The 19,349-nt window shown below is 35.7% G+C and overlaps 1 protein-coding gene across 1 annotated transcript in view; it reads right to left on the minus strand.

Annotated features, from left to right (window-relative positions):
• The window catches only part of LOC128230807 (unconventional myosin-Id-like), a 43,938-nt gene that overhangs the window by 19,938 nt on the left and 4,651 nt on the right, over window positions 1-19,349 (minus strand). The window contains exons 2-13 of the mRNA XM_052943252.1: window positions 18,336-18,544; window positions 17,483-17,576; window positions 9,642-9,807; window positions 9,166-9,315; window positions 8,686-8,805; window positions 7,977-8,189; window positions 7,204-7,349; window positions 6,055-6,115; window positions 5,404-5,568; window positions 4,741-4,800; window positions 4,283-4,428; window positions 657-711 (exon numbers count right to left, since the gene is read on the minus strand). Coding sequence (XP_052799212.1) covers window positions 657-711; window positions 4,283-4,428; window positions 4,741-4,800; window positions 5,404-5,568; window positions 6,055-6,115; window positions 7,204-7,349; window positions 7,977-8,189; window positions 8,686-8,805; window positions 9,166-9,315; window positions 9,642-9,807; window positions 17,483-17,576; window positions 18,336-18,544 — 1,585 coding nt within the window. The remainder of the gene's footprint in view (window positions 1-656; window positions 712-4,282; window positions 4,429-4,740; window positions 4,801-5,403; window positions 5,569-6,054; window positions 6,116-7,203; window positions 7,350-7,976; window positions 8,190-8,685; window positions 8,806-9,165; window positions 9,316-9,641; window positions 9,808-17,482; window positions 17,577-18,335; window positions 18,545-19,349) is intronic.

Here is a 19,349-nt window from a genome sequence, read left to right on the forward strand (position 1 = left end):
TAGTAACATTTTTTTGCCTTGGATCATTACTACAAATTAATCACTTGTTGTAAAAGTTTCCTTTTGGCATTTATCAAACCTTTTTAAACAGTCATTTCACCCTTGCGGAGTTGTCTCTTAACATTCAGTTTCACTCACATACTGTGGTTTCACTTAATGTCATTAGTGTCTATCAGATGTAAAATCTGTCCAAAAATCATTTTTTTTAAATTCCAGGGGATTTTTATCTCCCGCCGGGAGACCGGGGGATATGGATCGAAATTCCAGGGGATATTTACCCCCACCGGGGGATATGGCATGTATGCATTACTGACACCTAGGCCATCCTTAACAATTATTGGTCTGCAGAGGAACTAAAATCACACCAAAATTACCCAAGAGTTTATAATGCTAAAAATTTCTATTTATCTGTTAAGCATGTTGTTGATTTGGATGATTAGTCATCACTCAACCATAAAAGCCTTCTGACCTACTAATATAAATCTGCATCGAGCTACAAAAATCTAAAAAAAATTGAGAAAGACCCTTCATGTACATGTATACCAACTTCAATATATAAATATTCAAATCAACTTCGGGCCACATATATGTACTGTTTATATTTCATATTGATAACCAGTTGATAGGGACACCTATACACAATTTATAATCGTTACCTCGGTGATTGACACTTTCCCCTCGGGCCACATCATTTTGATCAGCTCATCATTGCTGAAAATCACACAGTAGTCAGTAATAACTGAGCAAGCCATAAATTAAGTAATGTTAATGTATCTTATATAGCGAACAGTACAGTATATAATGTATTCACACAAACACACTTACTCACATTAATTAGGTGTTGTGTTTATATAAAGTCTTTTGCCTAAAGCATTTTTTTTATATATTTCAACCCTTTTCATCATAGATATGCCTTTTAACTCTATATTTCAACCCTTTCCATCATAGATATGCCTTTTAACTCTATATTTCAACCCTTTCCATCATAGATATGCCTTTTAACTCTATATTTCAACCCTTTCCATCATAGATATGCCTTTTAACTCTATATTTCAACCCTTTCCATCATAGATATGCCTTTTAACTCTATATTTCAACCCTTTCCATCATAGATATGCCTTTTAACTCTATATTTCAACCCTTTCCATCATAGATATGCCTTTTAACTCTATATTTCAACCCTTTCCATCATAGATATGCCTTTTAACTCTATATTTCAACCCTTTCCATCATAGATATGCCTTTTAACTCTATATTTCAACCCTTTCCATCATAGATATGCCTTTTAACTCTATATTTCAACCCTTTCCATCATAGATATGCCTTTAAACTCTAAGGTTATGTAACTAGGGGATTAACTAGGATTTGTTGATGTGTCAACTTATCTACGAGGGAGAGAGATAATACCTTGTTAGGGCAACAGTCTCAAGAATTTTATTCAGGGATTTCTAAGAGGTTTTGTTTTTATAATTGCTTGTTTTTTGTTATTTTCTATTGAAAATGGAAAATCAAGTTGCATAAGTCCAATGGATGAAAACTGGTCCAAGCAAATGAAATCTTACACACCTGAGTGTGAGTACCTTTTGCCACCAACAACTCCTTTAACACTTGTTTTTTTTCACACAAGTATTGCAAAAACACGATTCCAAATGAATTTATTTTCAAAACAATTTTCCACCATTGTTTTGTTTAAGATTGTGTTTTTTTAACAAATAAAAGTCATTAATGGACAATTATTAAAGCCTTAAATATTGGATGGAATGTGAGTATTGACTCTGGTAACATATCTACGAGCTTCATTTAAAGATTTAAAACAGCCAAAGTTATAGTCTTAACACAATGTTGCCATTGCCAACACCAAGGCTATGACAATACATCACCTTTATGCTTGGTACAACAGACAAGCTTAGAGTAAGTCATATGCTTAACTAGAGATTGCTTTTTTGAAAAAGCGCTTGTCTCCCCTATTGTGTGGTCGTAGCTGAGAAAAAATAAATGATGGACATGAAATTTGTAACTTTGGACTGGAGACAAACCAACAGTGAAGTTTGGTTTATTCGATTATATTAAATAGTGAAGAGAAGAAAGTGTTGTTGATTAATCATGGAAAATGTAAACGAAGTTTGCATTGTATGAAGTTCCTGGGCGCAAGCGTTATTCAATTATTGATCGGAAACCATTTTTCAGCTCACAGTCATCGTGACCATGACCTTTTACCTACTGATCACAACATCAATAGGGATCATCTACATAACCAACTTGCATACCAAGTATTAAGTTCTTGGGTGCAAGTGTTCTTTAGTTACTGAGCGGTAACCATTTCTTCAACTCAAGGTCATGGCAACCTTGACCTTTGACCTACTGATCTCAAAATCAATAGGGGTCATCTACTAGTCATGACCGACTAGCGTACCAAGAATGAAGTTCCTGGGTAAAAGCGTTCTTAAGTTATTGAGCAGAAACCATTTTTAAGCTTAAGGTCACCGCCAACGTATCATTTTTTACCTGAAGGTAACCTTGACCTTTGACCTTTTGATCTGAAAATCAATAGGGGTCATCTTCTAGTCATGAACAACTAGCTTACCAAGTATGAAGTTCCTGAAACCAAAGGATCTTTAGTTATTGAGCGGAAACTTTTTCTTCACTTCAAGGTCATGGCAACCTTGACCTTTGACCTAGTGATCTCAAAATCAATATGGGTCATCTTCTAGTCATGACCAACTAGCATACCAAGTATGAAATTCCTGGTTGCAAGCGTTCTCTAGTTATTGAGCGGAAACAGTTTCTTCACCTCAAGGTCACGGTGACCTTGACCATTGACCTACTGATCTCAAAATCAATAGGAGTCATCTACTAGTCATGAACAACTATGAAGTTCCTGGGTACAAGCTTTCTTTAGTTATTGAGCAGAAACCATTTTTAAGCTTAAGGTCACTGCCAACATAACATTTTTTACCTGAAGGTAACCTTGACCTTTGACCTTTTGATCTCAAAATCAATAGGAGTCATCTAATAGTCATGAACAACTAGCATACCAAGTATGAAGTTCCTGGACCCAAAGGATCTTTAGTTATTGAGTGGAAACCGTTTCTTCACCTCAAGGTCACGTTGACCCTGATCTTTGACCTAGTGACCCCAAATTCAATAGGGGTCATCTACTAGTCATGACCAACTAGCATACCAAGTATGAAGTTCCTGGGTCTAAGAGTTCTATAGTTATTGGGCGGAAACGAAGTGTGACGTACTGACTGACTGACTGACAGACTGATGGACTGACTGACGGACAGGGCAAAAACAATATGTCTCCCCATGAATGGGGGAGACATAAAGATATTACACGCAAATGATTTTTACATGGAAGGTCACCACGACCTTGACTATTGACCTTGTTACCCCCAAAACAATTGGGATCATCTAGACATCATGACCAACCTCACTTCAAAGTTTGGTGAACCTAGATCAAAGCATTCTCCTGATATTGCACGGAAATATTTTTTTACATTAGAGGTCACAGCGACGTTGACCTTTGACCTTGTGACCCCCCAAAATATAGGAGTTTTCTAAACCTCATGATCAACCTCCCTACCAAGTTTGGTGAACCTAGGTCAAACCATTCTCAAGATATTGAGCGGAAATGTTTTTTACATTGGGGGTCGCCGCGACCTTGACCTTTGACCTAGTGACCCCAAAAACAATAGGGATCTTCTACACCTCATGACCAACCTCCCTACCAAGTTTGGTGAACCTAGGTCAAACCGTTCTCAAGATTTTGAGCAGAAATGTTTTTGTATATTGGGGGTCGCCGCGACCTTGACCTTTGACCTAGTGACCCCAAAAACAATAGGGATCCTCTACACCTCACGACCAACCTCCCTACCAAGTTTGGTGATCCTAGGTCATGCGGTTTTCCAGTTATCGATCGGAAATGAAGTGTGACGTACGGACAGACTGACGGACTACCGGACTGACGGACAGGGCAAAAACAATATGTCTCCCCCAGAGAGGGGGAGACATAATAACAAGACAAGGCCATTGTAAGATCAGTGCTCCAGCTAGAATTTGAAAAGGGCAGGGTGCTTAGGTCAGAAAGGGCACTCTTGATGCATATGAATATGCCTTAATGGGGCACTTGCAAGGGCCAATGTTCAATTCTTATTGTTAAAATTGACTGTAAAACGAAAGGGCACAGATGTGTGTAGTAAAAAGGCAGCACGGTGCTGGAAAAATGCCCCACTCCGCTTTTAAGGCCTAGCTGGAGAGTAACAACTCATCAATTTCGTACCTGTTGTACAGCAGTCTCTTAAAGTCCTGGAAAAGTGTATCTTTGTTCTTGTCAATGAAGCTGTTGACGGAGTAGGTGACGTCGCCGGCGTAGTGCTTGATACGGAAATCACGCTTGTGTTCCAGGGTTTTATCCGATGGGTTCAGCTGTGAACATTGGATAAGAGCTCGTTCTTATTAAAAATCTCTCTAAAACTAAAGACTCTACGGTATGGGAGGAATTCAATTACAATGTTACTTAAGCCACAAACTAAGTCAATTTAAGGAAACACTTTACTTAGGAGTTGCAGACTTGGCTGATCTAGGCTTCTCATTACAGTATTAAACATGCATTTAGAATCAAGATATCAAGATATCAAATTCTTGCTTTTCAAAAGCAAAGCAGACTTAACTCTAATGTTTTCTACTTAAAGGGAAGCAACTCAATTACAGTTTTCAACATCACAAATAATAACTCACAGATCTGCATGTGTATCGATCATTCTTACTCAACTTCTGGCTCATAGCGGTCAGGAACATCTAAAAAATCATACAGAGGAACATATGAAAAATCATACAGAGGATTTTTAATTCTATCAAATAAGTTAAACAGAACCATGGTTCAACATCATATATAACAGTTATCAATCTGTTATCACATGCCCAACAGAGAACACAGGAAGCTTTGTTGAAGTATCCGGACAAACCCTAACTAGAAGGCCAGGGACCGTATTCATAAAACAACTTCAATGATTTTTTAACTTATGTATATGTCCTCAAATTTCATAGTCAAATAAATATAAAAGTATACTGTGTTTAGCATAAAATGCTCATCTGTGACGTTCCCTTCATTCAAAACAGCAAGAATGCCCTTAAATTGTGATGTCATTCCAGGATGTCACATAACACAATTAACAAAGGGATTTAACACCACGAATTGGTTACTTACAACTTCAGTTTGTAAATATTAATGGAATCTACGTTCTCCCCAACTCCATTTCTTTCCCCACACTTATACAAGCCTAGTCAAAGATTGCCAGAACTCCCCTCTGAGGTTGTTCCAGATTGTTACCTTCCGCTTAAGTATGACATCAAATACCAGTAGCAGGTTACATACCACTATATATTTAAATAAGTTCTCACCTCATCTGTGACTTTCCCAACACTTAGACAAGCTTCATCCAAGATGGCCAGAATGCCCTTGTGAGGTTGTTCGACGAGGTCACAGATGACTTTGTTGTTGAAGTAGTCCACGTGTTGCCACGCGATCCCCTCTCTCATGTACTCTTCTTGTTCCTGTTTCAACACCTAGGCAAAAAAAATGTTTGCTTCACAATTTTGGCAAGAACATTAATAGAACCTCTATTACTAGAACTGGTAAGTCATCTAAATTAACACTTTTAACAACCATAATTTTTACACTAGTGCTTGGCATCCGAATTTTTTTATTAAGTTCTGCTAAATAAAACCCGGAATTTGAAAAAGCCCAGACAATATTTTACCAGTGAAGGGCTTGCAGACTGGTGGTATTTTGAATAGAGTAGAAATTTGGCCCCCCCCCCCCCCCCCCCCCAAATAGGACAATGTGCTGTATGTGTAGATTTCACTGTATAGTTTTAATTTGATATTCAACTAGTTTAGGAAAACACACACAAAAAAACACCAAAGATGTATCAAGAACATTGTGCCATCAAATATCTCTGTCTCCACGTTAAGTTCAAAGTCAAATCAATAACTAATTTGTAAGTACAATAAAAATGAAACAAATTCTAGTAAAGACTGGTTTAAACTCACCAATTCAATAAACAGCTGCTGAAGCTTCTCGTTACAATAGTTGATACAAAACTGCTCGAAACTGGAAACAGAAAATAGTTTATAGACAATTACGACTGGCAGTCACAGACAGAAACTTAATGGTATTGGTGTTTTCCTTGAAAAAAAATGATAGCAAAATTAATACCTCACAGATAATTGTAGCTGGGAATCGACAAGGGAGAATTAATGGCATCTAAGTTTCTAATTTACCTGAAATGTCATTGCAGTTTTAGAGATTTCATAATATTTATTGGAAAATCAATTTAGTAATATTATTTTGCAGTCAGTTTTAGCATTTAATGTTAAGGTATATAGATAGAGATGTTTTAATTTTATAGTTAAAGGGAGGCTATTCAAATATGTTATACTTAAGAAAGTAAGAAAAACTAATAAAGTAAGTTTAATTGTATTATCCATATCCAGATTTTCAGAAACAAACAATGTTAGTTAATCATTTATCTGGCTACCAAAGAGACAGTCAAAGCCTTTTGTGTTCACAAATCTAAAATCTGAACAAATGAAATAAGAGTTCAATTAACACCAACCTGATTGTAACTCAATCATTCAATTGAACAATAAAGGTATAATAATTCACTAAATAATAGCAAATGGTTTTATAAACTAATGGATAACATTAACCATCTCTTACATTCAGCCTCCTGCAAGTGACCAGGAGGTCAGTTAGGCGCCCATTTGTGCTATGTAAATTACAACCATCATATCAATATGGTAGAATACTTGAAGAATGAAGACAGTGGGTCTGAATTTCTCAAAAATCTAAAAAGGCTAACATGTTAAAACATCTTGTTCATTTAGAAAACTTTTTGCTTGAACTTGACTATAAATCAAAAACAGTTTATTGTCATTATGTTAAAAAATTGCCATTGAAAGTCTGAAAACTCTTCAAAATGGAGAACATTAAGCATATACCAAAAGACAAAAATAGACTGTTCAAGATATCAGAGCCTATATTTCAATAAATCATACTTTCAATCAACAAGAATAAACAATGGAAGAAGATTGCAAGCAAAAGTGTTTTAATTTTTTCACTTTTAAACATTTTCTGCATAACCGATGAAATTCTATTATTTTATCATTTTTTAAATTATTATTTATTCCATCACAAACCTGTTGTTGTCGAAGATCTCAAAGCCGTAGATATCGAGGACGCCGATGACAGTATTCTTGCCGACAAATTCTACGCCCGCTGTCTTTGGATCAATCGCCTCGTTGATTCTTTTTACAATCCATGTGAACATTCTGTCATAGATTGCCTGAACACAGAGCATAAAAAGGAAAATGAAGAAGTACACAGAGCATAACAATTGAAAATAAAGATTAGAAGTACACAGAGCATAAGAAATGCAAAAAAGGAAAGCAATGGATCAACCAAACTTGGCATAGAAGTTTAAGTCAGAAGACCAAAGTTTTTGACATAGGCAAAGTCTGATGTTTTGAAAACTATTACTGAACTTCAAGTTGTCTATCCTTTCTTGATAACATAGTGTTGAGTGTTAAGTAAATTTCCTGCTATGAAATACTTCACCATGAATTCGGAAATACTATCCAAATCAGGTAATTCTTTTGCCATCAAAGTCATGTTCTTTTACATAAATTTCACAAGTCGTTGAGTCCAAAGTTATAAAACTTTGGTAAAGTTAACAATGTGATTTACAACATCGTTGTTTACTTTAAAAGGCAAAATACTTTATGAAGTGCTCAAATATTGAAATAAAACAAATACAGCTGACACTGTTGTCTCAAAACTTGCTAGACGTACTTTGGATCATAAGCATATCTGTGAAACTTCCAGACCAGTACAGATTTGGAAGTTAACAAAATTGTTGTTGAATTCAATAAAGCTCTGAACAATTGGCCCTAAGGGTTTAAAACCAACTTACCTTGGCAAAGGCATCCCTCGCATAGTATGCCTCTGACACAGTCAGCCCCTTATCAACAACATTTCCTCCCGCAGCGATAACACGGTGTGTTAGAGCCTTCGCTAAGTCGTCATTGGTAACGTCGATAAGTCCAGCGATATCCGACATCAACTTCCTGTCTTTCACCATCGCAAGGTCATGAACGTCGTCTTGAGCCTCATATTCTATGTTGCCCTACAAACCAAAAAATATTTAATGCAACATATAATTCTTGAAATAGATGAATACGTACAGAAAAATGAGTAATTTGGATTTTAACATAGCATTTCTCATCCATACCAAAAACACAAAATTCAGTTATACAAATAATACAAACAATATTTTTTTAAACATGCAAATATAATTAAATGGTAGCAATCATGATCAAATTTCAAATTTCAGTAACTCTAGTAATAAATGTTCAAACGTTATTAACACCAATATATTCTTTGAGAAGAACAGCTTTATCAATTTCCATATTCTTGGGAATATGTGTCATTTTACAATTTCTAATTGGTAATAGTGTCAACTATCAGCCTATCAACATTGCTGATTTATGAGTCTTTATGACTGTTTGTTTTGCCATGGAAACAAATCCAGTGGATAAGTGATCTATTAATGTATGAAATCCAAATCTTAAACTCATTGTTTCTGTCCAATATATAATAGGAAGTAAGAATTTAAGTCATACCAGAAGTATGACTGCTGCCACCACTTTCCAGAGCGTCTCAGCGTGTTTGAAGGCAAACCCCATGGTCTTCATGGCATTCATAACATTCCTGTAGTCTGATTGGTCATTTATGGTCGAACACTGGGGAAAACACAAGACAATTTCATTCATATTTGCACATTGATTGCAACTGCCTTTTTTACAATTTTAAATCCAAAATTTATAGGCTATACATTACTATTCTATCATTATGAATCAAGGCCGTTTATCAATGTAAATTATGTTAAACAAGTATTTTTCTTTAACAGTATCAAATCCTACATCTCAACTTTAACAAATTGCCTTAAATATTTAAGGAAAAGCAGGATTACATATCAATCAATTCTTTTCAAATTAAACAGTCACCCCACCCCCTCTTCCCCCACCCCCTGAGGTATACATCCCATCAATTCAGACCCCTGACATTCACAACACCAAACTCAACAACCGTTAATGCATTACCTTAGAGTCGCCCCCCTGACAAACAAAGTGGTATTTGTCTGTACTTCGAGCTAGTTTCATCTCAGCCAGTTTAGGGTCAGTTGCCCCCGACAACAGTTGGTAGAAGGCATGGAAATTCCGTTCGCCATGTTGCTGGTGAACTACTCTTGACTGAGAGATGAATCATTGTTATTATTTATCAATAAAGTTTCCAATTGCAACAATATCAAAGTATGCAATATTTTCCTCTTTTAATATATATACTTAAAAAAAAATTAAATTAAATTACCTTATGCATTTTCAATGCAAATTTACCAAAATGTTGACTTCTTAGATTTATAGGATCTACTTGATGTCATCATGAGACTTCTATTTCTATTGTTTTTATTTTTCATTTATACCACACGATAATTATAAATGTTATTTTCAATTATCTTGCCATTATAAGGAAATTGGCTTTTGAAATAATTAACAAACACTAAGACAAAAGTCCCCACCTTTTCAAGAAGATAATTGTTAATATGGCCTCCGATCGGATCTCCCTTGAAGTCGAAGTTGATGTCCATATATTTTCCAAACCGACTAGAGTTGTCATTCCTGTTGGTTTTGGCATTTCCAAATGCCTCCAGGATTATGTTTGACTTGATTAGCACCTCCTTTACTCTGAAAAAGATAATTATATTATAATTTAGTACTATAACTACCTTTAAAACCTGACTGGCAAACAATTAGCTAAAAATGATAGAGCATCTGACTGGTAAACAGTTAGCTCATTTGGTAGTGAACCTGACTGACAAACAGTTAGCTCAGTTGGTAGAGAACCTGGCTGGCGAACAGTTAGCTCAGTTGGTAGAGAACCTGGCTGGCGAACAGTTAGCTCAGTTGGTAGAGAACCTGACTGGCGAACAGTTAGCTCAGTTGGTAGAGAACCTGGCTGGCGAACATTTAGCTCAGTTGGTAGAGAACCTGACTGGCGAACAGTTAGCTCATTTGGTAGTGAACCTGACTGACAAACAGTTAGCTCTGTTGGTAGAGAACCTGGCTGGCGAACAGTTAGCTCAGTTGGTAGAGAACCTGGCTGGCGAACATTTAGCTCAGTTGGTAGAGAACATGACTGGCGAACAGTTAGCTCAGTTGGTAGTGAACCTGACTGGCAAACAGTTAGCTCAAGTGGCAGAGAACATGACTGGCAAACAGTTAGCTCAGTTGGTAGAGAACCTGACTGGCAAACAGTTAGCTCAGTTGGCAGAGAACCTGACTGGCAAACAGTTAGCTCAGTTGGCAGAGAACCTGACTGGCAAACAGTTAGCTCAGTTGGCAGAGAATCTGACTGGCAAACAGTTAGCTCAGTTGGTAGAGAACCTGACTGGCAAACAGTTAGCTCAGTTGGCAGAGAACCTGACTGGCAAACAGTTAGCTCAGTTGGCAGAGAACCTGACTGGCAAACAGTTAGCTCAGTTGGCAGAGAACCTGACTGGCAAACAGTTAGCTCTGTTGGCAGAGAACCTGACTGGCAAACAGTTAGCTCAGTTGGTAGAAAACCTGACTGGCAAACAGTTAGCTCAGTTGGTAGAGAACCTGACTGGCAAACAGTTAGCTCAGTTGGTAGAGAACTTGACTGGTAAACAGTTAGCTCAGTTGGCAGAGCATCTGACTGGCAAACAGTTAGCCCAGTTGGTAGAGAACCTGACTGGCAAACAGCTCACTTGGCAGAGAACCTGATTGGCAAACAGTTAGCTCAGTTGGCAGAGAAACTGACTGGCAAACAGTTAGCTCTGTCGGTAGAGAGTCTGACTGGCAAACAGCTCACTTGGCAGAGAAACTGACTGGCAAACAGTTAGCTCAGTCGGTAGAGAGTCTGACTGGCAAACAGCTCACTTGGCAGAGAAACTGACTGGCAAACAGTTAGCCCAGTTGGTAGAGAACCTGACTGGCAAACAGCTCACTTGGCAGAGAACCTGACTGGCAAACTGTTAGCTCAGTCGGTATAGAGTCTGACTGGCAAACAGCTCACTTGGCAGAGAAACTGTCTGGCAAACAGTTAGCTCAGTTGGTAGAAAACCTGTGTGACATTACACCCTGTGACACTTGCAAAAGAAGAGCAGCCAACCTAGCAATATGGATGTACTCATACAAGAAGAAAATCAAATCTTTGAAATACCAATGTAAGGATCTTTTTGTAATCAGAGCTCCTACATATTTTGAGTAAAACTACCTTGTTAAACTTTTCTATATACAGAACCTGCTTTTACAGTTAAAATAAAATAAAATTAATAGATCTTTTTAAATTCTCATTTTTATGTTGAAGATGCAGTTGAATAAAAATTTACATACTGAACTAATGAAGAGATGTAGGGTACATCTTTACTAGATTTTATCTTGATATACCTATTTACTTTGTGAACATGCATATAATAAACCATTGTAAATTGAATGCATGAAGAGATCATTATGATATATTTTTTTAAAAATGCATACATCTAATTCAAACAAACCATCTACTAATGTTATAAATCAATGAGGGGCGGTATCAAAGGTATGCATTCAATATCTTTATCTAAAGAATCTTTACACTAAGTGAAATTCAAGATTGACTGTCATTGAAAATCAGTTAATCAAAGTATCCAGATAAAACTGCATTTATCACTCAAAATATTTATGCAGAGATAAAATTCTGTATCTCTATATATCTAGTTTGAAATACTTCTATATTTCACTGAAATGCAAAATATGTATAGATATTTATGTTGATTTTTATATAACACCTTTAGAAGTTTTCCCGAGATAAAAAAAAAACAACATGATTGTATCATAAAGAACAAATCAAATTCTAAAACAGAGTTTGCTGATTTCTTAAAAATGAAACATATGAATATATTCTAAATTCTGAAAACAGGCACTTAACATGCAGCATACTGGCAGGCATACTTAAATTGTGCACACACTCTTTAAGGACTTGAATGTAAGAATTAACTGCAGATATGGCAATGTTTGAGTTTTTGCATTCATGATGTTTTGTTTTAGTAAATAAACTGTGAGGCTATTGTTATAACTGTATATGAGATAAGTTACATTTGCAGTGGTGTTGTTTTTTTTTCAGTTTAATTTCCGATGCTTATCAGAACATATACTTTTTCCCAAAATGTGATAGTAAAAAAATCGCAATTATATTGTTTAAAAATAAAATTAAACATTTTTTAATGAAAATAATTGGAACCCAATAACATTTTTAGACGGAAAAGTTGGTGTTGGCCTTTTTGTTGATTCAGTTCCCAAAAGGCATTGACCAGGGTGGCAGGTAAAAACCCCACGCAATCCATGTCTGTCCACCCGGCTACTTTTTTATGCCACCCCTATGACCTTTAGCAGGAAAGGTCTCCTTAGACCCCGCCCACTGTCAGTGTTTGACCCTGCTTCTTTTAAACATGTTTAAACTGTTATGAAATCCCCAACTTCTAGGGAGAAATTGAAATGCCTATTTTGTCTGAATGACAAGTTTGTCCCAATCAGAATGGCCTCAAGTCCCATTCCAAAAATGTTGGAAAAATGCACCGATTTGAACCTTGAAGATTCAAGCATGATAGACTTGTCACTCAGTTATAATCATTGTAACCATTGATATGTTTTCTTTCCCAACATCTAATGTTCAACAGTCAGTGTTATTGTTTTTCATTTATGTAAATATGAACTAGTTTGGAAACAATTCATAATTATCATATGAAGGCTGGCGCGCCTTCAACTTCAATTACACATATATAACACCTACTTTCTAAATGTCATCTGATATATGCTCTTATTATAATACACCACATTCCACCAAGGAAAATGAGTAAACTTAAAACTCCCCCTTATTTATAAACTTTGCCATTTATTATTGAGCATGATATTTATTTTCATGATAAGAGCCGGACATAGGCTTTTAAGTGGCGATATATATACGTACATTATAAAACTGGGTTAATGTTAACTTTAATACAATGATTAAATGAAAACAAAGGGTGTGTTTTACAATAAAAGAAACCAAAGTTGTACATATATTGAATGGGGGAAATTAATCACTTTTCCTTTTTATTTTGTTTTTGAAGTTTAAAGTGTTTCCTTAAGACGTAAAAAACAAGGGCTTTCACAGAGGCAGCCTGCATGACATTTTCACCACTTTTCACCAAGATTTTTCAATCAAATAAGAGCCATTATTTGCATTACATGCAATATAAATATCTGGCTTGACTGGTTAATAAGTAGGATGGTCTGGACACTGGAGCCATTGTATAAAGTTTCAATGCAATAAATCAAGTAGTTGCTGAGATATTGACGAATGCACCCTTATATGCAAAACCTTTACCACTGGATTTTCTAAGTGAAATCACAAAGGGCCATCTTTTGCATAATATGCAAGATAGAGTTATCTGATTTGATTAAATAAGTAGGTTAGATAGATGGGATAGTAATGACCTTGACCTTTGTTTCCTGAAGACCTAAAAACACAAGGGCTGTCTCAGAGTCAGCTGATGCTCGATGTCTTTACTGCTTTAAACCAAAAATTGGATTTTAAGTCCAATAATTAAAAGGGCCATACTTATGCAAATCAAATATCTGACTTGGTTGATTAGGTAGGTTGGATGGTTGGGAGCCATAAATGTATAAGGTTTAATGCAATAAATCAAGTAGTTGCCAAAGATATTGACAAATGCAAACATATATTAAAAATCTTTACCACTAGAATTTCTAGGTCAAATCACAAAGGGCCACCGTTGCACTATATATATGCAAGATAGAGAGTTATCTAATTTGATTAATTCAGTATATAGATGGGCTAGTTATGACCTTGACCTTTGCGATAATAGCATGCATTTTATGCGCGACAAACTTTCCGATGGTGTTCTACAGTTGTGTCAAGTTTGATTTAATTCACATAAAAATGATAAAAGTTATGGCATACAAATGAATTTCAACTATAAAATTCATAGTTAATAAGGCTGACCTCCAAGTGTGACCTTGACCATTGAGATGAGAGCACAGATATTATGCGTGACAGACCTTATCATCATGTTCTCTACAATTGTGTGAAGTTTGAATGAAATCACTTTTATAATGACAAACTGTGACAAGAATATATCAGACGGTCACACAGATGGATGCACGGGATGCTGCAAAAACTACATACCTCTCTAACCAGCCTGTACATGCATTGTATCACAATTTTCTAGCATGAGTCATAATTCATATCAATAAATTAACAAGATGTTGCAGACCATTATTTTCTTGTGAATTCAGACAGAAAATTGGAAGAAATCTTACAGCATTGTAATATTAATATAAAGAAACATACATGGACTCCTAACAGCTTGGAAAAACCAGCTTACAATATTATTTGTTCCACGAAATGACATGAACACAGCAAACTGATGCAAACAGAAATGTTCTTAGTTGATAAAGGCACATAATTCTACTCATATTTATGCAAGAGTTAATAGACTGATACACAGTTCCAAAATTTTCTATTTTTCTCTTAGTTTAATGCAGGAAAAAATATATCATATTTTTCTCCTAGTTAAATGCAGAAAAAATATCACCCATACTTTACTGCAGAAAAATTGGAAAATTCAATCACTTTATGAGATATCATTAAGCATTGCTTTTCATAAATAGAAGGCTAATTTGGTAGGTTTTTCTCTGACCTTGTGAAAAACCCTTTCATGTCAGTGTACACATCATCTGTATTACTGCGGAAGTAGATTCCCCAGACACTAGGTACTTTTTGTAGCAAACATGATCACATCTTTCCTCATAACAACTGATTACATAGGTATACTGTCTATGGAAGCCAAGATAATTATCCTGAATCATGTTTAAGCTACAATGTAGCTTCCTTATCCTTTTTTTTCTAAAAACAATCTTTCAACACTGATTACTAATACACAAGTTTCTAAACCATCCTTGGAAATTGTACAAAAATAAAACAACTGTTAAGCCATCACATATATTTCTACTATCTTGGGTTACATGGAATTCATTATAAACAAATATTTATTCCATTCTCTCTATTAGTCTGAAAGTCATCATTTCTGATAGTAAGTAGAGTTTTTATTTAATTTGGTGGAAGGTTACAGCCCAATAAATTGTCTCGTATGTATATTTTTCTATGAAATATTTTGTTCGGCAAGGGTATAACATATTCTTATCACCATCACTGTGTCTCATAAAAATATAAGTGATTTAAACAGAAGTATAAATAAATTCTTCTGAATGTAGAGAAGGTAAAATGATGGTTAGAGAGCAGTAGCAATATAGATGTTGATTGATAAAAAAACCTGGTATAATATCAAAACCCCTGGACTAATATCAAAATCCCCTGGTATCATTTAAAAAATCCCTGGTCCAATGTCAAAATTCCCTGGTCCAATGTCAAAATACCCTGGTGAAATGTCAAAATTCCCTGGACTAATGTCAAAATACCCTGGAATGGTCTCCAGAAAAGGCATGTATGTTTATGGTAATCTCTAGCAAAAATTATTTCAGAGCCTTTTCTCCGGTATGGGGAATGCGAGGGGGAAGGGGTGGTCTAGCCTATCTTTGAGAACAGCAAATGCTGGAAATACTATCCGGGCAAATTCCTGAGTTTTTTTAAAAACAATTGAAGAGGGAAGTTCAAAGATTGAGGAAAGCTGATTTTTATCAAGGACACTTGATGCCAATTCTTAACCGGGCTTTATCCTCAAGAAAAAAATCAATGAACATAATTTGGCCTAATGAGAAAATATATATACAGACTTTTTTTAGAATAATTAAGGTGTTTTCAGTTGGAAAACACCAAAACACACTTCAAACACAGGAAGAGTGGCAGTTTTTTTCAAGATTACTGTCGCTTTTACTTTCATTATCTAAGAGCTACGCCAAGAGCAAACATGCAAATTAAACGAAGTTAAAACCTACCACATGATGTATATGCATACATTTATACATAAAGCCACAAACAGGATCATTCAACAATCAACAGAAATACTACCTATCTTGATTTAACAGTCTGCATTTTTTAATAAATGAAACTATTTGTTAAGAATTTTCGGTATTCAAAATATTTTATTTTTTAAAGCACCTTTTTGAGAACAACAAACAATTATAATTTTGGTCATGCATTTTAACTGAACATGCGTGAAAAAGTCAAAATTTATATTTTAAAGATGATACTTTAACATTTAATGAAGATTTATAGCCATAAAATACAGGAAAACCCATCAAAGCAAATACAAGATTCATTGGCAAATATTTACTGAATTTGCAACTGATAAGAAATGAAAAACTGTACATAAATAACATTGAAATCTAAAAAATGTCCTAATCTATGGAATTTTAATTTATGATTACGTTCAGTCTACATGGTCTGTAAGACATGAAACAAAAAAAAGAACTTTTTTGTTGATTTCTTCTTAAATAATAACAGTCTATTTTCAATGATGACCAAGAACTTGAACTCACCAACATCTTAGCCAGAGTTATGGATGTGCTTTACGTTTGACTAATTTATGACTTTGCAAACATGTTCACCTGGAAGTTTCTATTTAATCTCTCAGTTACCAGTTAAAGACAATCTTCTCAGGCTCTCTAGTTTATACTTTTTATATTGGTTGTAAGGCCTAAAAAAAAAATTGTTTGGTTAGGGTTACATCCTTTTCAAAAATAGGTAGGGTAGGTAGGCTTTTTATTTTTTTTATATATTTTTTTTTATTAGGCTTTATATAAGAATATCATTTTCATCATTGGAGAATGGTGTTAAAGCTATCTTCTTTATAAGCATTTAAGGTTTAAACTACATATTGAAAAGCAATTAAAAAAAAAAACAGAAAAAAAAACACAAAAAAACATTTTTTTTTTTTTTAGTTTTTCATTTTTTTTTTCAAACTGACTATAAAAACGGTAGGGTCAGCGCCTATTCCGTAGGTAGGGTCGGGTAACCCGAACCAAATGTTTGTTTTTTTAGGCCTAACAGAAGCTAACACTAGCTTATATAAACATGCACAAATTTGTTTCCTGGGTAGAAACCAGTACTGATGGGTTTGATCCCGAAAGCTGAGGTTATGCCTGGACATTTATAATCTTTAGCCCTTATGGATCTTTATTAAAATGGGGCCACGGTCTGCACATCTTTGGTCTAAATATCCCATGAGACAATGTCATTGCACCAATTGAAGACTTGGCAACAGATGGATACTATTCCATATAAAAATAGAAGGAGTAAGATCCATCTTGCCATGAGCCCTTGCAATGACAATTCCTTCCATCAATTACATTTGTGTTGCTTCTTTAACAAGGGGATTTAATTCCAAGGTGTATGCCATACCGTTCAACCTCCTTTCTCCCGCCAACATTGGTAACCGCGGCGATGTAACGCATGATGATCTTCGATGCTTCAGTCTTACCGGAGCCACTTTCCCCTAGAAATAGTAACAAAACGCATGTTTTTGCAGCTTTAAACATCAGATCATGAGCAGTCATACTGAAATCATTTCCTTCTATTATTCAAATTTCACTTCCCTAAATCCAAAGAGAGGCACATGGTGTTTAACAAATAATAGTATTTTTTGTATTTTTTTATGAAACAAGAATCATTTGGGTTGGGTCTTAAAACTAGGGTTGGTCAGGAAACCATAACCTTTACATAAATTATATTTGGCCTCTCGACCATTGATTCCAAAACATGCATATTTGGTATCAAATAAAGAGGCTGATGAACGCTTTTGACAATTTATGGGCTGATTGTCCAGATTTGTGTTCATATGCCATCATTGTTAACTTTAAAGATGAAATATTTCATTATTATACATAGATGACGTTAACAATGTTGTTAACTGAAACAAAGTCCTTAAGAATCAGTCTAATAAATGGCATTTTGCTTAAATTGCTCATGGAACAAATTATCTATCACTTCATAGTATCGACACGCAAGTTTGCTTCAAATTTAAAAGCAAGGAAAGCCCTCAAGAGGGTTTCTAAAAAGCCAGTTTGGCTTCAAATTAAGGCAGGGCGCTTCCAATGGTTCAACCCCATTGGAAGCCCAAAACGCCCCCCCCCCCCCCCAAAAAAATATTGCCAAAAATGTTACTGCCTTTCAGTAGCCAAGTTAATCACATTTGTGCATCTCCATGTATCCGAATCACTTATATTGTATTGCAACAAACCTTAAAATAACGCACCTGAAATAACGATGCACGTGTCCCTAGACTTCCGTTTCATGGTCTTGTATGCGCTGTCTGCGAGCGCAAAGATATGTGGCGGCCTCTCGTAGATCTCGCGGCCCCGATACTGGTCCACGTAGCTCTGGTTATAGATATCCATGGTTTTATACGGGTTGACGGATACAACCACCTCGCCAATGAACGAGTAGATCTTGTTCTTGTCATATCTGAGAAAAATGAAAATACATGATGATAAAATATCGAAGGATAACAAGAGAGCTGCAGAGGAAACGTCAATGCTCGCCTGTTGTTTCTTTCAGTAAAAAAGAGACTTAACTCAACAATTATTAACAAGAGCACCGCGAAACGGAGCATTATACGCCCGAAGAAGATTCGGCTTGAGGTCCTTTTAATGTAGTGATGATTTGTATAAAGTTATTTGAAAATCGCTTTATTAGTTACCAAGTTATGGCCCGGACACGGAATTGCTAACGGACGAGTAACAAAGATGTGGCCCGGAAACAGAATTGCCAACGCCCCCCCCCCATGGTGATTCTAGTCTTTTGAGGTATGGACCTGGAAGATTCAGCTTGAGGTCCTTTTAATGTAGTGATGATTTGTATAAAGTTATTTGAAAATCGCTTTATTAGTTACCAAGTTATGGCCCGGACATGGAATTGCTAACGGACGAGTAACAAAGATGTGGCCCGGACACAGAATTGCTAACGCCCCCCATTGGTGATTCTAGTCTTTGAGTTATGGCCTGGACATGGAATTGCTAACGTCCCCCCCCCATGGTGATTCTAGACTTTGAGGTATGGACCTGGAAATTGCATGTGACACATCCTTTTTATGTAATGATGCTTTGTATAAAGTTATTTGAAAATGACTTTATTAGTGACAAAGTTGTAACGCCCCCCCCATGGTGATTCTAGTCTTTGAGGTATGGATCTGGAAATTGCGCGCGACACATCCTTTTAATGTAATGATGCTTTGTATAAAGTTATTTGAAAACGACTTTATTAGTGACAA

This window comes from Mya arenaria, chromosome 1, assembly GCF_026914265.1.
Source record: "Mya arenaria isolate MELC-2E11 chromosome 1, ASM2691426v1".
NCBI classification, from domain to species: domain Eukaryota; kingdom Metazoa; phylum Mollusca; class Bivalvia; order Myida; family Myidae; genus Mya; species Mya arenaria.